This window comes from Pantherophis guttatus, chromosome 2, assembly GCF_059756535.1.
Source record: "Pantherophis guttatus breed Tessera chromosome 2, ASM5975653v1, whole genome shotgun sequence".
Classification (NCBI taxonomy): Eukaryota; Metazoa; Chordata; class Lepidosauria; order Squamata; family Colubridae; genus Pantherophis; species Pantherophis guttatus.
Genome location: NC_142064.1, coordinates 43538786 through 43558671, shown reverse-complemented (window position 1 = coordinate 43558671; position 19886 = coordinate 43538786). Strand labels below are relative to the sequence as shown.

At 38.0% G+C, this 19886-nt stretch overlaps 1 protein-coding gene across 2 annotated transcripts in view; it reads left to right on the top strand.

The window, feature by feature from the left end:
• Nucleotides 1–19124, top strand: part of KIAA0825 (KIAA0825 ortholog) — a 161897-nt gene extending 142773 nt beyond the window's left edge. For both annotated transcript variants that reach the window (XM_034440675.3, XM_034440674.3), the window contains one exon: nt 17771–19124. In XM_034440675.3, the coding sequence (XP_034296566.2) occupies nt 17771–17882 (112 nt within the window). In that variant the 3' untranslated portion in view covers nt 17883–19124. The remainder of the gene's footprint in view (nt 1–17770) is intronic.
• Nucleotides 19125–19886: the final 762 nt, after the last annotated feature.

Sequence of the window (19886 nt, the reverse complement as noted above, 5' to 3'; positions counted from 1 at the left end):
AACATTCTTTTAGAGGCAGGCTTAGGCCTAATACATAAAAATTTTCTTTCTTAGAGGCCCATTCTCTGATTCTGTTTCCTTATCTCTTAATTTTATTCCACCAAGGCAGAAAGTTTGAAGTAGAAGGAATTAAATGATTAAAGAGAAAACTCACTGACAATTGTATATCAGTATTGGACTTAACTTGCCTCCATACCTGGTTTTTCCAACTGCTGATTGTCTTCCTGATTCCGCTCCTTATGTACAGACCTGGGAGTGATACGAATAATATGAGCATGGCTGCTCAGATTCCAGAGCAATGGATGAAGATGACTTGGACACTGAGAGGAAGTTGTTAAAGCTGTGACTGACAGTCATTATCCCCTGAAGTTCTCAGAGCTCTGAAGAGGGAATTAAGCTAAACTCTTGAAGAAGGTTTTCAAATCCAATTGCTTAAAGAGCAGAATAGTTAAGAGCTCCTAGCTGTTGATCCAAAGGTGGTAAACTCAAATCCCATACAGATTGGAATATTTTAACAAAAAGAAAAAATATGCAGAGATGGGGGTTTTTTCCTCCAGAGGTTTTTCTTGTACTGCTATCAAAAGCATGTAAGAATTGCCCTTGGGAAGGCTAATCAGCAGAAATACCATTTGGGGACAGAGGAAAGCGACAACACTAAATTAGTCTCCTTGTCAGAAGTGACCAAACTTTGGTTGTTTTTTCCCCCTTCCCATTCTTCCTTTGAGTAATTTTGAAGGCAGGGATCATAAACTGAAGGAAAATGGTCCCATAGGTCAACAGTCCTCAAACCTTCTGGCACCAGGGACCGGTTTCATAGAATAGAAATTTTCCATAGACTGAGGGCATGCATGCATGTGCAGATGAAGCTTCGCTCGCTCACCCGCTGCTTGTGCAACCCAGTTCCTAACAGGCCATGGTATTGATTCACAGCCCAGAGGTTAGTTTAGTTTAGTTTAGTTTAGTTTAGTTTAGTTTAGTTTAGTTTAGTTTAGCTTAGCTTAGTTTAGTTTAGTTTAGTTTAGTTTAGTTTAGTTTAGTTTAGTTTAGTTTAGTTTAGTTTACTTTAGTTTAGTGTCATGGTACATGGTACAATGAAATTTAATGCCATCTTCAATTTCATTTCATTTCATTTCATTTATTAGATTTCTATACCGCCCTACTCCCGAAGGACTCAGGGCGGTGCACAGCCAAACAATAAAAACACATACAATACAAAATTTAAAAAATAGAATAAAATCAAATTAAATAATTTTGGCCCCGACAAATTTAAAACCCCAAACTTTTAAAACCAATTTAAAATTGAATATATAAATACTAAAAGATGTTTAAAATTTTAAAAATCTTTTATAAAAGAGGGGAGAAAATTAGGCCAGGCCGGCCTGGTGAAATAGTAAGGTCTTTAAGGCGCGGCGGAAGGTGCGCAGATCCGGGATCCTCCGTATCTCTGGGGGGAGCTCGTTCCAGATAGTAGGTGCCCCCACAGAGAAGGCTCTCCCCCTGGGGGCCGCCAGTCGGCATTGTTTGGCTGACGGCACCCGGAGGAGCCCCTCTCTATGGGAGCGTACCGGCCGGTGGAAGGCTATTGGTGGTAGTAGGCGGTCCCGCAAGTACCCGGGTCCTAAGCCATGGAGCGCTTTAAAGGTGGTAACCAAAACCTTGAAGCGCACCCGGAAGACCACCGGGAGCCAGTGCAGCTCGCGCAGGAGAGGTGTTACATGGGAACGCCATGTCGCTCCCATTACCACCCGCGCGGCCGCACTCTGCGCCAGTTGGAGCCTCCGGGTGCTCCTCAAGGGGAGCCCCATGTAGAGAGCGTTGCAATAGTCCAGGCGGGAGGTGACAAGGGCATGAGTGACTGTGTGTAAAGAGTCCCGATCCAGAAAGGGACGCAACTGGCGAATCAGGCGAACCTGATGAAAAATCCTCCCGGTCACGGCCGTCAAGTGCTCTTCTAAAGACAGCCGTGAATCCAGGAGGACGCCCAAGTTGCGAGCCCTCTCCGTGGGGGCCAATGATTCGCCCCCAATAGTCAGTGATGGCGTCAACTGACTATATCGGGACGTCGGAAACCACAGCCACTCAGTCTTGGATGGGTTGAGCCTGAGCCTGTTCCTCCCCATCCAGATCCGTACGGCCTCCAGGCACCGGGACATCACTTCAAGGGCATCGTTGGGGTGATCCGGGGTGGAGATGTACAGCTGGGTGTCGTCAGCGTACTGATGGTACTCCACCCCGAAACCACGGATGATCTCGCCCAGCGGCTTCACATAAATGTTGAACAAGAGAGACGAGAGGACCGTCCCTTGCGGCACCCCACATATGAGGGGCCTCGGGGTCGACCTCTGTCCCCCTGTCAACACAGACTGCGACCGGTCAGAGAGAAAGGAGGAGAACCACCGCAACACAGTGCCTCCCACCCCCAACTCTTCCAACCGGTGCAGCATGATACCATGGTCGATGGTATCAAAAGCCGCTGAGAGATCTAACAGGACCAGGACAGAGGAGCACCCCCTGTCCCGAGCCCTCCAGAGATCATCAACCAACGCGACCAATGCCGTTTCCGTGCTGTACCCGGGCCTGAAGCCCGACTGGAACGGATCCAGATACGTCGTTTCATCCAGGTGCTGGGGGAGCTGTTGCGCGACCACACTCTCAACAACCTTTGCAACAAAGCGAAGATTGGAGACCGGACGATAATTTACCAACATTGCCGGGTCCAGGGAAGGCTTCTTGAGGAGAGGCCTCACCACCGCCTCTTTCAAGGTGGCGGGAAAGTCACCCTCACTCAACGAAGCGTTTATAATCCCCTGGAGCCAGCCTCGTGTCACTTCCCGGGAAGCCAGTACTAACCAGGAAGGACACGGGTCCAATAAACAAGTGGTCGTGTTCAGTCTACCCAGAATCCTGTCCACGTCCTCAGGAGTCACAGGATCACACTCATCCCAGATAACATTCTCAAGACCTGCCCCTGTCTCTCCCCCTGAGACTACCCAGTCGGAGTCCAAATCTTCCCGAATCTGAGTGATTTTGTCATACAGATACTGAACAAAATCCTCGGCTCTACCCTCCAAGGGGTCCTCCCGTGCTTCCTGGTGGAGCAGGGAGCGGGTCACCCTAAAGAGGGCGGCCGGGCGATTATCTGATGACGCAATAAGAGCAGCAAAATAACTACATTTCGCTGCTTTTATCGCCACTAAGTAATTCCTAATGTGGGATCTTACTAATGTCCGGTCAGATTCAAGAAGACTGGCCCTCCAACTACTCTCTAGGTGTCTTTTCCGGCGCTTCAACTCCCTCAGCTCCTCGGTAAACCAAGGAGCCAATTGAGATCGGCGCCGGGTCAGAGGCCGCAAAGGCACGACCCGATCCAGAGCACCAGCAGCCGCCCTATCCCAGGCGGCCACCAGGTTTCCAGTCGAGGCGTGTGCCAGAACCTCAGGAAATGGCCCAAGCTCCATCTGGAATCTGTCAGATTCCATCAGGCGCCTGGGGCGGAACCATCTTACCGGCTCCGCCTCCCTGCGGCGGGGTGCAGCGGTTCGAAAGTCGAGACGAAGGAGAGAGTGATCTGACCATGACAAGGGTTCAGTAACTATATCCCCTATATCAAGATCCCTCAACCACTGTCCAGAGACAAAAACCAGATCCAGCGTGTTTCCCCCTGTGTGGGTAGGGCCATGAATTAACTGGGTCAGGTCCATAGCTGTCATGGAAGCCATGAACTCCCGAGCCATCTCTGACGTCTCGCCCACGGACGGCAGGTTGAAATCCCCCATGACCATAAGCTTAGGGGTATCAACCGCCACCGCGGTGATGACGTTGAGTAGCTCGGGCAGGGCTGTTGCCACGTGGCAGGGAGCCAGGTACGTGATCAGCAAACCCATCTGAACCCCATGACCCCATTTCACAAAAAGGGATTCACAGCCGGCCGTCTGAGGAACAGTGGCCTCCCTCGGTCTCAGACCTTCTTTAATGATAACCGCTACCCCCCCGCCCCTCCCCTGTGACCTCGGCTGATGGAATGCTTGGAAACCTGGCGGGCACATTTCAACGAGGGGAACCCCCCCTCCTGGCCCAACCAGGTCTCCATAATACCTGCCAGGTCCGCACCCCCCTCCTGAACAAGATCACAGATGAGGGGGGCTTTATTTACTACGGACCTGGCATTGCACAGCATCAGCCGAAGGCCTGGGTCCTGAGGATCTATGCAACCTGAGGAGCGAGTAGAGCCTTGGGGGCCGGAGCACGCTAAATTTAGTTTAGTTGATGCACTTTAGTCTGTTGGCTGCCATTTTAACATGGTATGATCATGAGCATAGTTAGATAAGCCACACAGAGTCACCTTTTTGGGGAGGATACAAAGGTCTGCAAATAGAAATAGAATGACCGTGGCAAAAGAAAGCAAAGGTAATAACAATAGTAATAGGCACCCTGGGTGTAATCCCAAAACAACTGGAGCATCACTTAGACAGCATCGGCATTGGCAAATTCACCATAAGTCAACTGCAAAAGGCAGGTTTACTTTAAACAGACTACATCAGTGGTGGGTTTCTCCCGGTTCCGCCGAGTTCCGCCAAGCCGGTAGCGGTGACAATATGACATCACCGAACTGGTTCTGGGCCCCTGCCCCACCCCCCGCGTTATTCTTACCTTTTATTTGGCCCCACCCCCAATCTATTGCTGCCTCCTGAGTCCCAGCTGATGGCTAGAGGGAAAAAAACAGTTTAAACTCTTGCTGCAGGGCTTCAAAGGGCTGCCCTACAGCTGATCAGTGTTAAAAGAAAACAAATGAGTAGACCGGAGCCTGCAAAAATACATGGGTAGATCAGTGCCTGCAAAAATACATGAGTAGATCAGTGCCTGCAAAAATACATGAGTAGATCAGTGCCTGCAAAAATAAATGGGTAGACCAGTGCCTCCAAAAATACATGAGTAGACCAGTGCCTGCAAAAATACATGAGTAGATCAGTGCCTGCAAAAATACATGAGTAGATCAGTGCCTGCATAAATAAATGGGTACACCAGTGCCTGCAAAAATAAATGGGTAGATTGGTACAGCTCTGCAAGCAGTTAAAAGCCTGGTAGACCAGTACCTCTGCTAAATCCTAAATAATTGTCACATGACCATCAAGCCACGCCCACAAAATAAGCCACGCCCACAGAACCGGTAGTAAACAAATTTAGAACCCACCCTTTGACTACATCCTGTGACGATACCCTTACCACCACAAAGCCTCCACATCTGCCAACCTGAGATCCTTAGAAAGGACTCAGTAGATGGATAAAAATGCCAAATCCAGTCTGATCATCTAACTGTGTGAAAACCGTAATAATATAAACTTGCTGAGTTATGAATTCAGATTCTTCCTTATTAAAATTAATTTTTATGAGGCACTGTATATCTCCTTATGGTTCCCGCTGATTGCTTTGGTTCTAGTTAGAACAAACTCATTACATAAAGAAGAGTGCACAGATCTATAAGATAAATAGGTAGAGGAAGGCATATTTAATAAATTTGGTATTGTAGCATCAACTCTTTTCATGTGTGCTGCTAATTTCTGTTGTTTCCGATGCCTTACTAGAGCTATGTGGTAAGATTTCTGAGTCAAGCTCCTTGGACATTCCTTATAAAAATGTTTACTCTAGTGTTGCCCATAACAATGCGCAATGGAGTTATATTCCAAAACACTAGTAAAATGATTAAACATTTCCTTGTATGTTAGAAATTATTCTGGATTCTCAGCTCTTTGCGTATATTGAGTTATATAATTCCAATGAGCAACCCCCAAGATCAATGGGACATGGTCAACAACTATTACTAATGATTCCACATTATAATATATCTGCTTCTTTTTGAACTCCTCAGTGAGTTCTGTCATGAACTCAGTAACACTGCTTTCTCAATGGGTTTCACAGAGAAATTAGTGCCCTAATTGGGGAAAATTGCTAGAAAGGTTTAGTGTCTTCCTGTTGTAAAGAAACTGCATGATCAGGTTAGTACAGATTACTGTAGTATGGAAAGTAAGCACAAGCAATTTGCTTAGAATTGCTTAATAGTATTCAGCAGTTTTCATCTGTTCATATTCTGTTGCAACATGGTATTCTAGCACCCATGATACTTGGGTGATTGTCACACAGCCACTTCTTTATTGGATCATTACACCACAAAACAGGTTAGAGGGGAGTGACCACTGTAATCTTAACATAATTACAATAAATCCTCAGATAAGAAGCAAATCTTGCCTGCCATCAGTTTATTATGGTCAGTCTGTGCTAGAAAGTAATTCCCTTCCCTTGGTACCAGTTTTCACTCCTGTGTCACATGGAACATCTAGTATAGCAGGATATAATTCTTTAAAATAGCTCGTTTACGTTTACTTATACATACAGGTTATGTATGTAGATAGATAATCATCCTTACAACGTTAAGGCCTTTGCCTAATTGTCTTTCAGAATCATTAAGGTAGCAAAGACTAGTGCATATTAAGGTTCTTTTTTTCTGTGCTGGCTAATTTTCAGCAACTTTTCTTTCCCCGAAAGTCTTGGCTGCTTTTCAGGGATCCTTCCTTCCCAAACTTTACTGTGCTCCAATTCTTCACTGCTCTGAATTTTCTTCCAGAATTGAGTTTATGTAGTTCTTAGTGCTCTCTGCTGATGTTTCATTACAGTAGCTTGCCCTGCCAATTTTGATAGGGTGTGGTTTTCTCCTTGGTAGTTCCAAATATTTTTTCCTTGATTGTTTGCCGGATATCAATCCCTGTTTATCTAGGTATTGGATGCTGGGTATTTTCTTCTTAGCTCTTTTTAATTGTCTTATTTGAATGGTAAATATGATTTATTGCAAGAACACAAGCAAGTGTTCTTGCAATAAATGTTTGGATCAGACAGGGAGACCTGAATTCATTGGTAGCCGCACATTTCAATGAACGAGGGCATACATTTAATTTTACAGCTACTAAGATTGTTGGCTGTGAAGGTACAAAGATAGTCAGGGAAATGATTGAAGCCTGGGAAATGAGTCCCTTGTCAGTCAACAGGAATTCTTATCAGGTATTTAGGAGCAAAGGGCTTGGCAGCACAAGGAAACAACAGCCAGTCATCAACCATCCACACACAAATCAGCCAATATGAAGGCACCACACAAATACAACTCATAGAATAGCCCAAAGCACATATTCCAGTAGAAAGAAGTTGCCTGAGGATAGACTCCAGCACAAGTCTGAAAGTTCAGAAGACTAAACCTCTGGTCCCAGTTGATCTATGATTTATTTCAGTATTTCTATTGATGACTGATTTGTCTGAATGCCAAGCTTCCAGGAATTCTATAGAGCTTTTAGATTTAGCTTCGTCTAGGATAATGACAGTTTCCCAATTGAAATTATGGTTCTGTCTGTCTATGTGTTGTGAAATTAAGGAGATTTCATTGGGTCCTCTGACTGCTAATTTGTGTTCATGGAAGCGTTCTGTAGTTTTCCGTCTATGTGTCATACAAAGTGGTTGCTGCAGTCTTCACGTTGTTATAGATGACTCTTGGTTTTTCCTCTTGGCTCATGGGTTTTTCAATTTATTTATTATTTGTAGGGCTTTAGTTGGTGTGCACTACAGTGATTCTGTGTGGTTATAATAGTCTGTTGGTTGTCTCTAAAATGTTTTTAATGTATGGTAGTGTTATCCTTTTCATAGCTTTTGTGGATTTGCTGTAGAGAGATGAGTGATCAGACACTTTAGAAAAGTTGTGTGGCTATCTATTTTGTTAGAAAACGTGGTATAAACAGTCTTGTTTTCTTTCTCTGGTGTTCTGTATTGCTGCAGTGGCTCAATGGCTTGACCAAAATAATCTTTTAGCATACAATGAAAATATTTCTAGTGGATGTGGGCATCTTTCAGGTTAGAATTTAATAGAGATTTTGTCAATGTTTTCAAAATGTTGTTTTTGGGAAATGTTAACAAATCTCCATTAAATTCCAACTTGAAAGACATTAGCTTTTCAAATAGTTGAATTCAAATAATTTTATAAATGTTATGGATGGATGGATGTGTTAATGCTAAGACAGTCTTATTACAGCCTGAGCAGACCAGTCTATGGTAGCCTTAATTTTTTAATTTCCATTTATTGAGCTGTAGCTATTCTAGGTCTACCTTAGAAAGAGATTGTCTGTCTGATGGATAACTTCCACAAAGATTCCTTGCTCCAACTCTTTCAGGTCTAAGTAAAAAAAAAAAATTACAGTGAAAATGTTTACCTTGAACTATCTTGGTAATAATCAGAAATGAGGTGGGAAATGCATACAGCAACCCTCCTAAACCATGATACCATGGAAACATCTACTGTCTTCTCATTATTATTATGGAAACATGAGAAGTATCAGTCAATTCTTATTTAGCCAAATTTGTCCAAGTGTCAAGAGCCCTTTCATGATGACAAATTAAAGAAAATCATCTGAATGAAAAGAGTTTTCTCTGTTAGCTATCCACTGGTGTCTCAGCCAAGCTGCCTGGACATTCATGTATATATATAATTTATCTACTACCTGAATTCTGTTAGGCTCTAAATGGCTTGAGATAAGATATTCTTTAATATAGTCCGATGAAATAAATTTCAAAGGAGAGTCTGACTTCTCAATAAGCAAGTAGTTTCTACTGGGTATTTTGGAAGGATGATCTTCTAGTAACGTGCACTTTTGTTGTCACTTCTGGTCAGATCAGAACATGTATATTTGAATTCAAATGTTATTAATTCAGATAATGGCTGTCAGTTATGGTAGATTAATAAAATGGAATTCTCCTGTTGTGACCACTTTCCTTGGATTACCTTGCTACCTACTGAGGCTTTCCATCCTGAGAAACATTATGATCTGCAGCTAAACTCCTTCAAGTGTATTTCTGAAAATATAGTCTGCCAAGCAATCCTGAAGCAACCAGATAACCTGGAGGGAACACTATAAACTGTGTGGATTTAATAGGGACAATGAAGTTTTTGCAATGTCTTGAAACCAAAATAGATCCAAGCCACTGGAGCTGCAATCACTATCCCTTAAAGCTGAGAGTGCTATCAAATAAGCAAAGAAGAAACTCTTTATGAAACCCTCCAGGAATTTGGTCATTCTTTTGGAGGACACACTCAAAAATTACATTGCGTGCTACAATGTTTACAGACACTCAGAAATGAAGGATGTGTTGGGAAAGTTGCAAGGAGCTTTTGGATTAATTGAGTAAAAAGCATAGTTCTGTAAATGTAATAATGTCTATTGCATGTTCAGAACTGAATTGGAGATGGATGGAGCTATGGTCAGCAGGCCTTAGTCCTTAAAATTCCCCCAAAGCCACTATAACCATAGAACACAAATAGAAGCTAGATATTGACCACATGTACCTATTGATAGATATAGATACTGTGTTGTGCCATGTGCAATCCTCCTGAATCCTCTTTCCGTGGGCTGTTCAGAATATAGAGATGTTCCTCCATCAGAAATCCCCAAGAAAAAAGCCTTTGATCTTAGGGCTTCCATTAGGAATTAGTGTGAAATTTATGAAACAATTTAACTTCAGATCCAGCAAAGCTTTTTTAGGAAAAGCAAGGAAAATGGAGAAAACTATGCTTTCTGTAATCAAAGGGTATAATCAGAACCACTGATTCTGGTTTGGTTTTATTTTTTTATATAGTTGTTTTATTTTTAAAAGAAACAGCACAGAGAAATAATATTCTGAAATATTTTAGCTTAAAATAGTTTTAGTGCTGTTCTTCAGCACTAATTTAAAACTAAATTTGGTATTTTAGAAGTTATTTTATAATCTATACTGTTTGATCCTGTAAGTTAGAAATGAAACCATGGGTATCTTGTATAAAACCAAGATCATCACTCTTTGCTACTACTATCAAGTTATTTATGCTTAACCAAGCATTTATTTATCAGTTCTTAATGACAAAGTCTAACAAGGTTATTACACTTGAGAGAAAAATATTTAAGACAGATTTTCTAATTAATCACAAGAAGGGTTCAAGAAGGTCTGGCTATTTCTGTCTATAGATCATCTTACGAAGTGTCTTTCAAGAGTCTATTAATAAAACTCCTGCTATTACATTGTTTCAAATTATTGCAGCTTTTGGGGATAGGTGTTAACGTAGTCTTTCTATATCAGAACATACAAATAAACGTACCTAGTAAATTATGGTTATTTAATGTGCTTATTAATTGTGGATGTAATCACTCTTAGCTGAAAAAACAGAATATAAGAAATTAAAATTAAACTCAGACAACATGCAAAATAGTTTTACATCAAGAAACTTCAGCTTTCAAGGTTAAGACAAAAATCTCAGCTTGCATAAAACAGCGTGGGCAAGAAAGCTTGGAGTATAGCTGGGCTTCAGCTTCACTTGTGGCTTACTGGAAAAATATGCCCAATCTTTTTAGTAGTGTTCTTACTCTTAGCAGTAAGGACACAATGGGTATAGCAAAGACAGATAATCTGGTTCTCATTTTTCCTATTTTACTGAAAAGTGTTATGTGAAATCCTTGATTGACCACAACTATTATGTTTAGGAGAAATAAATGTATGGGCACATCTGGCCATGATCAAGTTTTACAGTCTAGAGATTTGTGTGGAATACTAGTGTATATTAAAGAATAGAATTGAAACAAATGCTATCAATATTAATACCCAAGAAAAAATGGTGAAACTAATAAATTCTTCAAGAACATTGACAAATAGTAGGGTTTCAGAAGTAATTAATCCAAATGGAAGCATGCTATTTTTTATTTATTTATTTTGTATTTGTTAGATAATATATATAAGTATAAGCATGAATTGAATACATAAAATGAATACAATTAAAGGGAACATTAGGACAGGGATGGTAGGCATGCTGGTGCTCTTAAAATATATGTGGGTGCGATTTGCTTTTGGGATGGCTTTCAGCTTGTTTAACGTGTTTGTAAAAACTGCACCTGTGGGATTGGGAATATATCATTGGAATTGAAGGCCTTGAAAAAGATATTTGGATTCTGTGATGTGTGTATATCTACAAAGATCAGAATCATGCAGGCAACCAAGTAACATTGATAATTGAACAACTTAATAAATGCAAAGTTCTAAATAAAGATTAAATAAAGATAAACTAATAAATTTAGTTTTTTTCTTGTAAAATCTCCATTTTTTCTCCTTTGGAATTTGTATTTTAATTTTCTGTATTAAAAAATAAAAATGACCAATGATCTTTTTCAAGGCCTTCAGTGTTAGTTTACCAAGTACTAGTCTCTGGTGTATTTCTTGACTCCCAGTTCCTCTAATGTTGATGGTTGATCCTAAAAGGCAGAAGCTATCTACTAATTCAGTATCTTCACTAAGTTTGGTTGCTGTATCTGTTGTTATTAGTTTATTCTTCTTTATATTTAATATTAGTCCTATTTTTTCCACAGTACTCCTTAATTTAGCTTTGTATTTTCATCTATCAGAGTAGCATATCACAGGTTATATTTCTTCCTCTAAATTTAAAACTAATTTTAAAAGTTTATATTCTTCCAATCCTGCTTCAATATATGTTCCATATATAGGTTGAATGTGATGGAAGAAATTAAATATTTGCAAATGGTTCAACACTGGGTGTTGAATGGTTTAATGTATTTATAAATAAATAAATACACAAGACAGTTGGTAGTAATCTCAGGTGTGGATTGGTTGAGGATGTGAGTAGCTGTACTTTTGCATGAAGATGATAGCGTGTATTATCTGAGAGTTTGAAAGTTTTGCAGAAAATGTCAGGTTGTATAAAATCTGAACTGTATGGATCTAAAATTTGATAAATAAAGATCAAGATAGCTATGTTTGAAAGGGAAAAATGAAGTGAACAATTGCAAGTTATACAGAAATGGCAAAAAAACATATAGCCTTAAACTGTGACAAAAGATGTAATGACCACAGACAATATATCAATATCTATCAACACATCTATACTGTACACATTAGACTTATCATCTTGGTCCCCTATATTTTATTCAGTTCTAGATGTTGCCAGACTGGATTGTGTTTAGAAGAGAGGAACCAAAATAAATGGCTTAGGAAGAACAACTTATGGTAAATGGTTGGAGGCAGTGGATACATTTAGTCTGGAAATGAGAAGTTTGAAAACATGGCAGTTGTCTTCAAGCATCTGAAAGGCTGTCATGTAGAAGACAAAGCAGAATTGTTCAGTGTTGTTATAGAACAGAGGAAGTTTAAATTACATGGAAATAGATTTTGGTTGGATGTCAGGAAAATTTTCCTAATTGTATGAGCATCTTTTGAGCAAACTGCCTTGGGAGATACTGGACTGTTCTTCAGTGATAGGTTTAAATAGAAACTGGATTGCCAACTGTCAGGAATGTTAAAGAAGTAGATTCCTGCTCTGGACTGCAGATTGCTGTAGATAATTGCCAAAACCCTTTCCTTTTTCAAAAAAAAAAAAAAAAGTAATTTTATTAAAGTACAAAAACTAATATAAATTTAAAAAAAGAAAAAATAGAAAGTGCAGAAAAGAAAAAATAGAAATAAACATAGAAGAAAACAAAAATACAGCAAAGAAAAAGAAAGAAAATATATAAAGAAATGACTTCCCCCTTCATCGCAAGTACAAACAATTTAAGTAAATTACCACCTTCTCTTAAAATACTAAAAATCTCTTCACATATCTTAAAGCCTCATTGTTTCAGTCCTGATCAGCAAAAGTCCATTAAGGGTCACCAAAGATAAAAAAATACCTATTTTTACTTTAATCAAATAAACCAACTTTATATTCCTTCCTTTTACTTTTAACAATCTTGATTTTTTCAGATAAAGTGCTAGAACTTGATATGTCTCTTTTGTAAATCCACTATAGGAAAATTATCCAGGCCACTCTCCTGGTTTGTTATTTCTATATCCATTTTAATTATTAAGACATCAGCAGAGTTTCATTTGTATGTCCAGCATAGCATCTTTTTACATATCATTCTTGTAGCCTGTCATTTTTAAATTCACTTTCAGATCATGCTCAATCTTGGCAGGTTAAATTTATTACTCTTTTATAATATCCTTTAAGCATAATCTATCTATAGAGGCAAACAGTCTTCAAATGAAACAAGCTCATTGTTCAAAAATATCCTTCAATCTTTATTCTGTATTAGTATGTCAAATGGATTTAACTTCTCTTTTAATTGCAATCTTTAGTTTCTTCTGATTCCTTCTATTATCCAACCTTCAAAGTCTCATCCTATCATTTTTTCTAGAGAGAATTCAAAACAAAAGCATTTTTTTCCATAGGAAGATTTCTTTCAGTTAGTTCCAAAATCTTATTTAGAATCCATCTACACCTTGGTCTATTTGTAACTTGCCAAAATCAATCACACTTTTGCTGTTTTACTCCTCCTTCCCATTTTTTTTGGAGTTGAAAGCTTATTTAAAACTTACTTTGGTAAAGACTGTTTTCAGATTTGTCGATCCAAAGATTTCTAATATATAAATAGCTGTATAAATAGCTGTATATCAATATTAGTAAAACATAATCTAAATTAACAATAAATAGTATAGCCTTTGAGGTTTTCCTCCTGCAATGTACACTTGCATTTAGGGCTAAAATAGTATATCCAAATTACTGTATTCTCTTCCATAGAAACCCTACTCAACTAAATCATTTTGGGGAAAATAGAGCAATTGTCTAAAGTAGCAGTTTTGATCCTCTGACTTCTTTAAAGTTGGGTCTTTTCACTTCAAGTGATTTTTAAAAAGCAAATTTGATTAAATCATTAAGCTTTTGGTGTTTATTTCATACAGTCCATAGTGACATATTGTTTGTGTAGCTTTCAGATTGCATTGCTTGGTGTGGTGAGTTTTGGGGCATGAGTGAGATCTACATGCATGTACTCTATTGATGCCCTTCTGCAGTGTGCAGATGCCTTTGTGCAAATATATATGAACTTACATACCCAGCTACCATGCAGATCACAAATAGGTACTGCCTCAATCTAAGAAAATACAGAATTCTGAAAGCACATTTTACATGGACTTTTATCATGGAGATTAGATTAGATTAAATTAGATTAACAGAATTGGAAGGGACCTTGTAGGTCCAACCCCCCACCCAAGCAGGAGACCTTACACCATTTCTGAAAAATGGCAGTCCAATCTCCTCTTGAAAGCCTCCAGTGATGAAGCTCCCACAACTTCCGAAGGCAATTTGTTCCATTGGTTGATTGTTCTCACTGTCAGAAAATTTCTCCTTATTTCTAGGTTGAATCTCTCCTTGATCAGTTGCCATGCATTATTCCTTGTCTGGCCTTCAGGTGCCTTGGAAAATAGCTTGACCACTTCCTCTCTATGGCATATATATATACTGTATTTTTCGCCGTATAAAACACTTCGGACTATAAGACACACCTACCTTTTTTTGGGAGGAAAAAAAAATCTGCCTCTGCCTGTCCCTCCCAGCAATTTGCCTCCTTGAAACAAACAGCCAATAGCCAACAGCCTGTTTCATTTTCATTTTCATTTTCAGCACAGCCTGATTAGCACAAGAAAAAAAATCTGCCTCTGCCTTCCAGCAAATTGCCTCCTTGCTGCAAACAGCAAAGTGCCTGTTTCATTTTCATTTTCAGCACAGCCTGATTAGCACAAGCAGCTGATTGTTGGCTGGATAGGCCTTCCGACCATCAGCTGTTTCAGACTGCAGGGATTGCCATACCCTATTGCCGCCTCCCTGCGCCCCATTTTCGGACTTTGCGTGCTCATTTTGACCTCCACACACCCAATTTTCCACCCGTTCCATGCAATGGGGATTGGAATGGGTGGAAAATGGGGCACACGGAGGCCAAAAATGGGGTGCACGGAGGCCAAAAATGGGGCACGTGGAGGCGGCAATAGACAATGGCAATCCCTGCAGCCTGAAACAGCTGATGGTTGGGAGGCCAATGGTGTATAAGATGCACCCAAATTTTCACCCTCTTTTGGGGGGGGGGGAAAGTGCATCTTATACTCCCAAAAATATGGTAACATATAAAATATAAGGCTTATTACATTTTCAGATTACAACCTATGTATATCCAGCTAAATCTTTAACTGTACAGTCCATACAGATAAGAATATTGATTTGAACATCTCTTATAATTTATTTTCCGTTTCTGTTTTTCACATAGTATTGCTATTTACAGAATTCACATATGTACAGCATATAGAACATGATTTTGTTCTTTAACCGTAAAATAAAATAATTACAGAATGTAATTCCACCCAAGCTCATGATATTTTATCTAATTCATATGAGTACAAGATTTAGGCATATGTACATGCCTATAAATTATGACAAAATTAATTCTACAATCTGTATGAAAATAAAATTGTCTGGGATAAATTTTCAGAGTTGTTATGATTGTTCTTTTAATCATAAACCAAGTATTCCATATTGTCACTAAGATTTGGACCAAATTATTACTTATTTGGACAGCAAATTTAATTTAATCTTTGAACATGCTAATATAATCCTAAATAAGGTATGTGCCAGTTATAGATTTAATAGACTTATCTGAAAGTCACATTGTTAATTTGGAATAATATAAATTGAAAACTGGCAGTTCTACTCACAGAGCCAGGATTTTAAAATGAACAGATTCATCTAACTTGAGCTGGTATATGATCACATTTTGCCAGCTGATGCTGCCAAAATAATGTAATATATTTTGGATATGCTAATAAAGACATTTCTGCTGTGGACATCTCTGGAGCTTTCAATACTAAGTTCTGCTTTTTATGCAAATGAAAATAACTTCTTGGCATCAGAGTTTCTTATATTTCTGATTTCTTTAAATATAATAATGCAATTACATCTAAGAAGCATGCAAATTATACTTGATATACCCCTAGGTTTTCATTTTAGAATCAAATTTTTATCACTCAAATAGTAATAGACATTTTCAACAAGTATAGAAAACTGCTACTGAAGATGGAGCTCTTACTGAATTGAACTCTCTTATGATTATTTATAAGTGGATAAACAGCTTGTCATATAAGGAGTATCTTAGTGCCATATTTGTGTTACTCAATTTCACAAATATTTAAATGTTTTATTTTATTTTTTAAATGTTTTATTTATAGTTTATGTTATATGTAAAACAGGAAACTTATCTTATTAAGATAAATACTTCAAATTAAATTTGTGATCTCAAAATACTGAGTCATAAATTCATATTATGCTTATTAGACGTGTGGGATTCATTCTTTGTGATACACCATGGAGTAGAAAAAGAACTCTGCCTGTTAAATTAATGTATTTCATGTGAAATTATTGAAGATATGTGACATATCTGTCTGCATTTTCTGACTTTATTATTCTTATTTGCTGCTTTTCCATTGCACCCTTTTCCCAATTTTCATGGGCTCATTGAGCAAGTACTTCTTACTCTAAATTAACATACCGTGTTTCCCTGAAAATAAGACCCTGTCTTATATTTTTTTGAACCCTGAAATAAGCACTTGGCCTTATTGCCATGCACTCAAAAGCCAGATTGGGTTTATCATCAGGGGATGTCCTATTTTGGGGGAAATAGGGTACAAGATATTTGTAAGAAATCTAGTTTTCATTTAGTCAAATGCCCAGTCATTTTGTAGGGAAGATGGGCGTATAAAAGTTTAATTTAATTTAAAAAATAAATAAAATATATTTAATCCATTTATTAAAATAAGTAAACAAATGCACATAGTCTCATTCCAAGTCTGTCCATTTCCAAAACAATAGACAGGTGGAAATTGTCCCTTCCACCCAAGAGGGAGTTACTTCAAGCCCTCTACATAGAGCAGGCTGTCAAAAGAGGAGCACAAAATTGAACATTGCAGTATAAACAGAACTTGAAACAAAGCAGTCACTGAAATTATTTTGTAATGAGCTATTCAGCTTCTTCTTCTTCATAAATCAGAAATTATTCCATCTTGTACCTTTGTATTCTTCTATCTGTTCAATCTAGCTTGCCCAGGAGAAGGTTATATACAAGTTTTTCTTTGTTGTTCTGCCTTGACAGCAACGAATTAAATAAGTGAGAAAATATATGCATTATTAATAAATTGGTAAAATGAGTACCCAGAAGATTATATCTCTCACAACTATGCTGGTGTAGCTAACATTGCAAAGGTCAGAAGCAAGTGAAGTCGAGCAGTGTGCAGAATAATAATGCTAAACATGGACACTTAGATGACTCCTGTGCAGAGTTTCTAAGCTGGCTGATTCTGGAATGAGTAACCTTTGCTTAATAATGGCAACTCAGCAAAGAAATGCATGGATGTAAGTTTTTTTAGTATTTATATATCCTCCTCTCTATATTGAGACATAAGTGTCTTAAGACATCCCTCCTGTCTGTAATTACTGTAGGGATAAGAGGCTTCTAGTGCACAGTCAGAGATGTAGAGAGCTCAGAATCTATTATGTGTTTGCTGACAGGCACCAAAACACAGAGGAACAAATTCTGGTCTATTTTGTTTACGTTCTTTTTTATACTTTTTCGTAGTAGCTCTATACGCTAGTAAATAGATTCAGAAGAGAACCTGAACATAATAAAATTGAGAAGTTTACAGAGTGGAATATTCTGAGAGTGTTTTTTTAAGTACGTACATGTCAGTGTGCTCGACTTGTAAAAAAAAATGATTGTACAAAAATATAAGAAAATTGTATGCTCAGTAATAACCTAACAATTGTAATATGTTCCCATATAATAACAAGTTTAATTTTTTTTATTCCAGTGTGGCTAACATAAATACCTCATCTATTTAATTTCAGATGGGAGATGAAAGAGAAAGAAACTCTGAAAGAAGAAGACAGAGCAATGCTAGAAGAATTACAAAAAAATTATCTCACACCACTTTCTCTTACTTCAGAAGATAAGGAATAACAGAGAACTTGATAAGAATATCTTATAGTTATTCATTCTTTTTGTCAAAGAAATAGATTTTTCTGAAAGATGGCATTGCAAAAAAAATACAACAACCCCAACTATATAATTTGTACATTTTCTATTTTATTGGCATTTTCTAGGGAACTGTTGCATCTTATATTTTATAAATGTGTTTTCTTGATTATTTTCTACTCATATTTTGTCACATAGGAGATGAGAAAAAGTTTTAACAATTGTTAATATAAAAGTAAATTATATATAGTGCACAGCATAATATACTAAAATCTGCAGTAGGATCCATACATACTTTAAATCTGTTATATGTACTGTTTTTGGAACATTTAGAAAGCATATCTTAAACATGAAGCCTTTCTTTCCTTGTCTCTTCTATGCTAACTCTTAGCTAAATAACACTATTATACGTTCTTTTCTGGATATTTTCTAGATAGCTGCATATGTATTAGAAGCAAAAGTAAAAATGATAGATGAATTGCTTTGCTTGATTTACTGGCATTACCATTATAGTAGTCCTTGTTTAGCGACTTCCTTGTTTAGCGACCATTCAGTTATAAGTGATAAAAGTAACTTTGTGATCAATCCTCACATTTACAACCTTCACTGATCTGTAAAGCAAAGGAAAGATGAAGTACAAACATAAACGCAGTTTCACTTAGCAACTGCTTCATTTAGCAACTAAATTGCTGATCCCACTTGTAGTTCCGAAACAAGGACTGCCAGCATAGTTACATTCACACATGTAACTTCTTTCTTTTTACATATAGTCCTCAACATACAACCATTCGTTTAAACTGTTCAAAGTTGCAACTGTACTGAAAAAGTTATTTCCAGCTGGTTTTCACTCTTATGACCATCGCAGTATCGCCATGGTCAGCTGATCAAAATTTGGTTGCTTGACAACCAGTTTGTATTTATAATGGTTGCAGCATCTCAGGGTCATGTGATCACCATTTGTGACCTTCCCAGCCAGCTTCTAACATGGAAAGTCAATGGGGATGGACAAATTCATTTAACAACCATGTGATTCACTTAACTGCAGTGATTCACTTAACAACTGTGATAAAAAAGGTGGTAAAGTTGACTATGACTCAATTATGATCCTAATTGTGGTCATAAATCGAGGACTACATCTTGTGTCTGTCTATGTGTATTTTTTTCTGTATTTTTTTTTAAAGAAAAACACAAAGGATAAAACTGAGAAGATAAAGTATCACAAACTTCCTTTTTGTCATATTGAAGTAATATGCATTTCAGACACTACAAGGATGTACATCTCATAATTGGAGGAAATTCCTGCTTATGGACTGTCTTTGTAGAAAGGTATCAGCTAGACACACCTTGGCTTTATTGAGAAAGAGATTTGATTTTTCTTCTCACGAGAAACTGACACTTTGGAATAATTCTTATTTGATAATGGCTACTATTGGCATTTAAGAGAATCATCACAATTGGCTACTAAATAACAATAATATTAAAACTATCAACACTCTACAAAAAATGAATATAATTTACATAGAAATGGCAGTTAAAACTCTATACTGCTCAGCCTTGATGTCCTTCTGACTTTAGAAACTGCAGAGATTTTAAAGTTATTGGAGATGGCCTTTATGGAACTCTAAGCCAATAAGTGATTATTAACATAAATTAAATATTTCAGATATATATTCAAATAATCTCCTGGAAATTTGGAATATCAAGTTGGAGTATCCTATACAACCAAATGAAAGGTTCCCAGTTTTAAAGAATACAGGTAGTCTTTGGTTAACAATGGCAATTGTGACAGGTTTCCATGACTAAGAAATACTATCATAAAGAGCGATGTCCCATGAGTATGCCACTTAGCAATGGAAATTGCAGCAGTTCTGTATAGGAACTGTAGCAGTATTTTAGCTTCAAAAAGTTTCAAAGCAGTTGGCACATACTATGGGTTTCTGGATAAAAAGACCAAAATCCTCCTGAAGTCTCTTGAGCATTGGGATATCA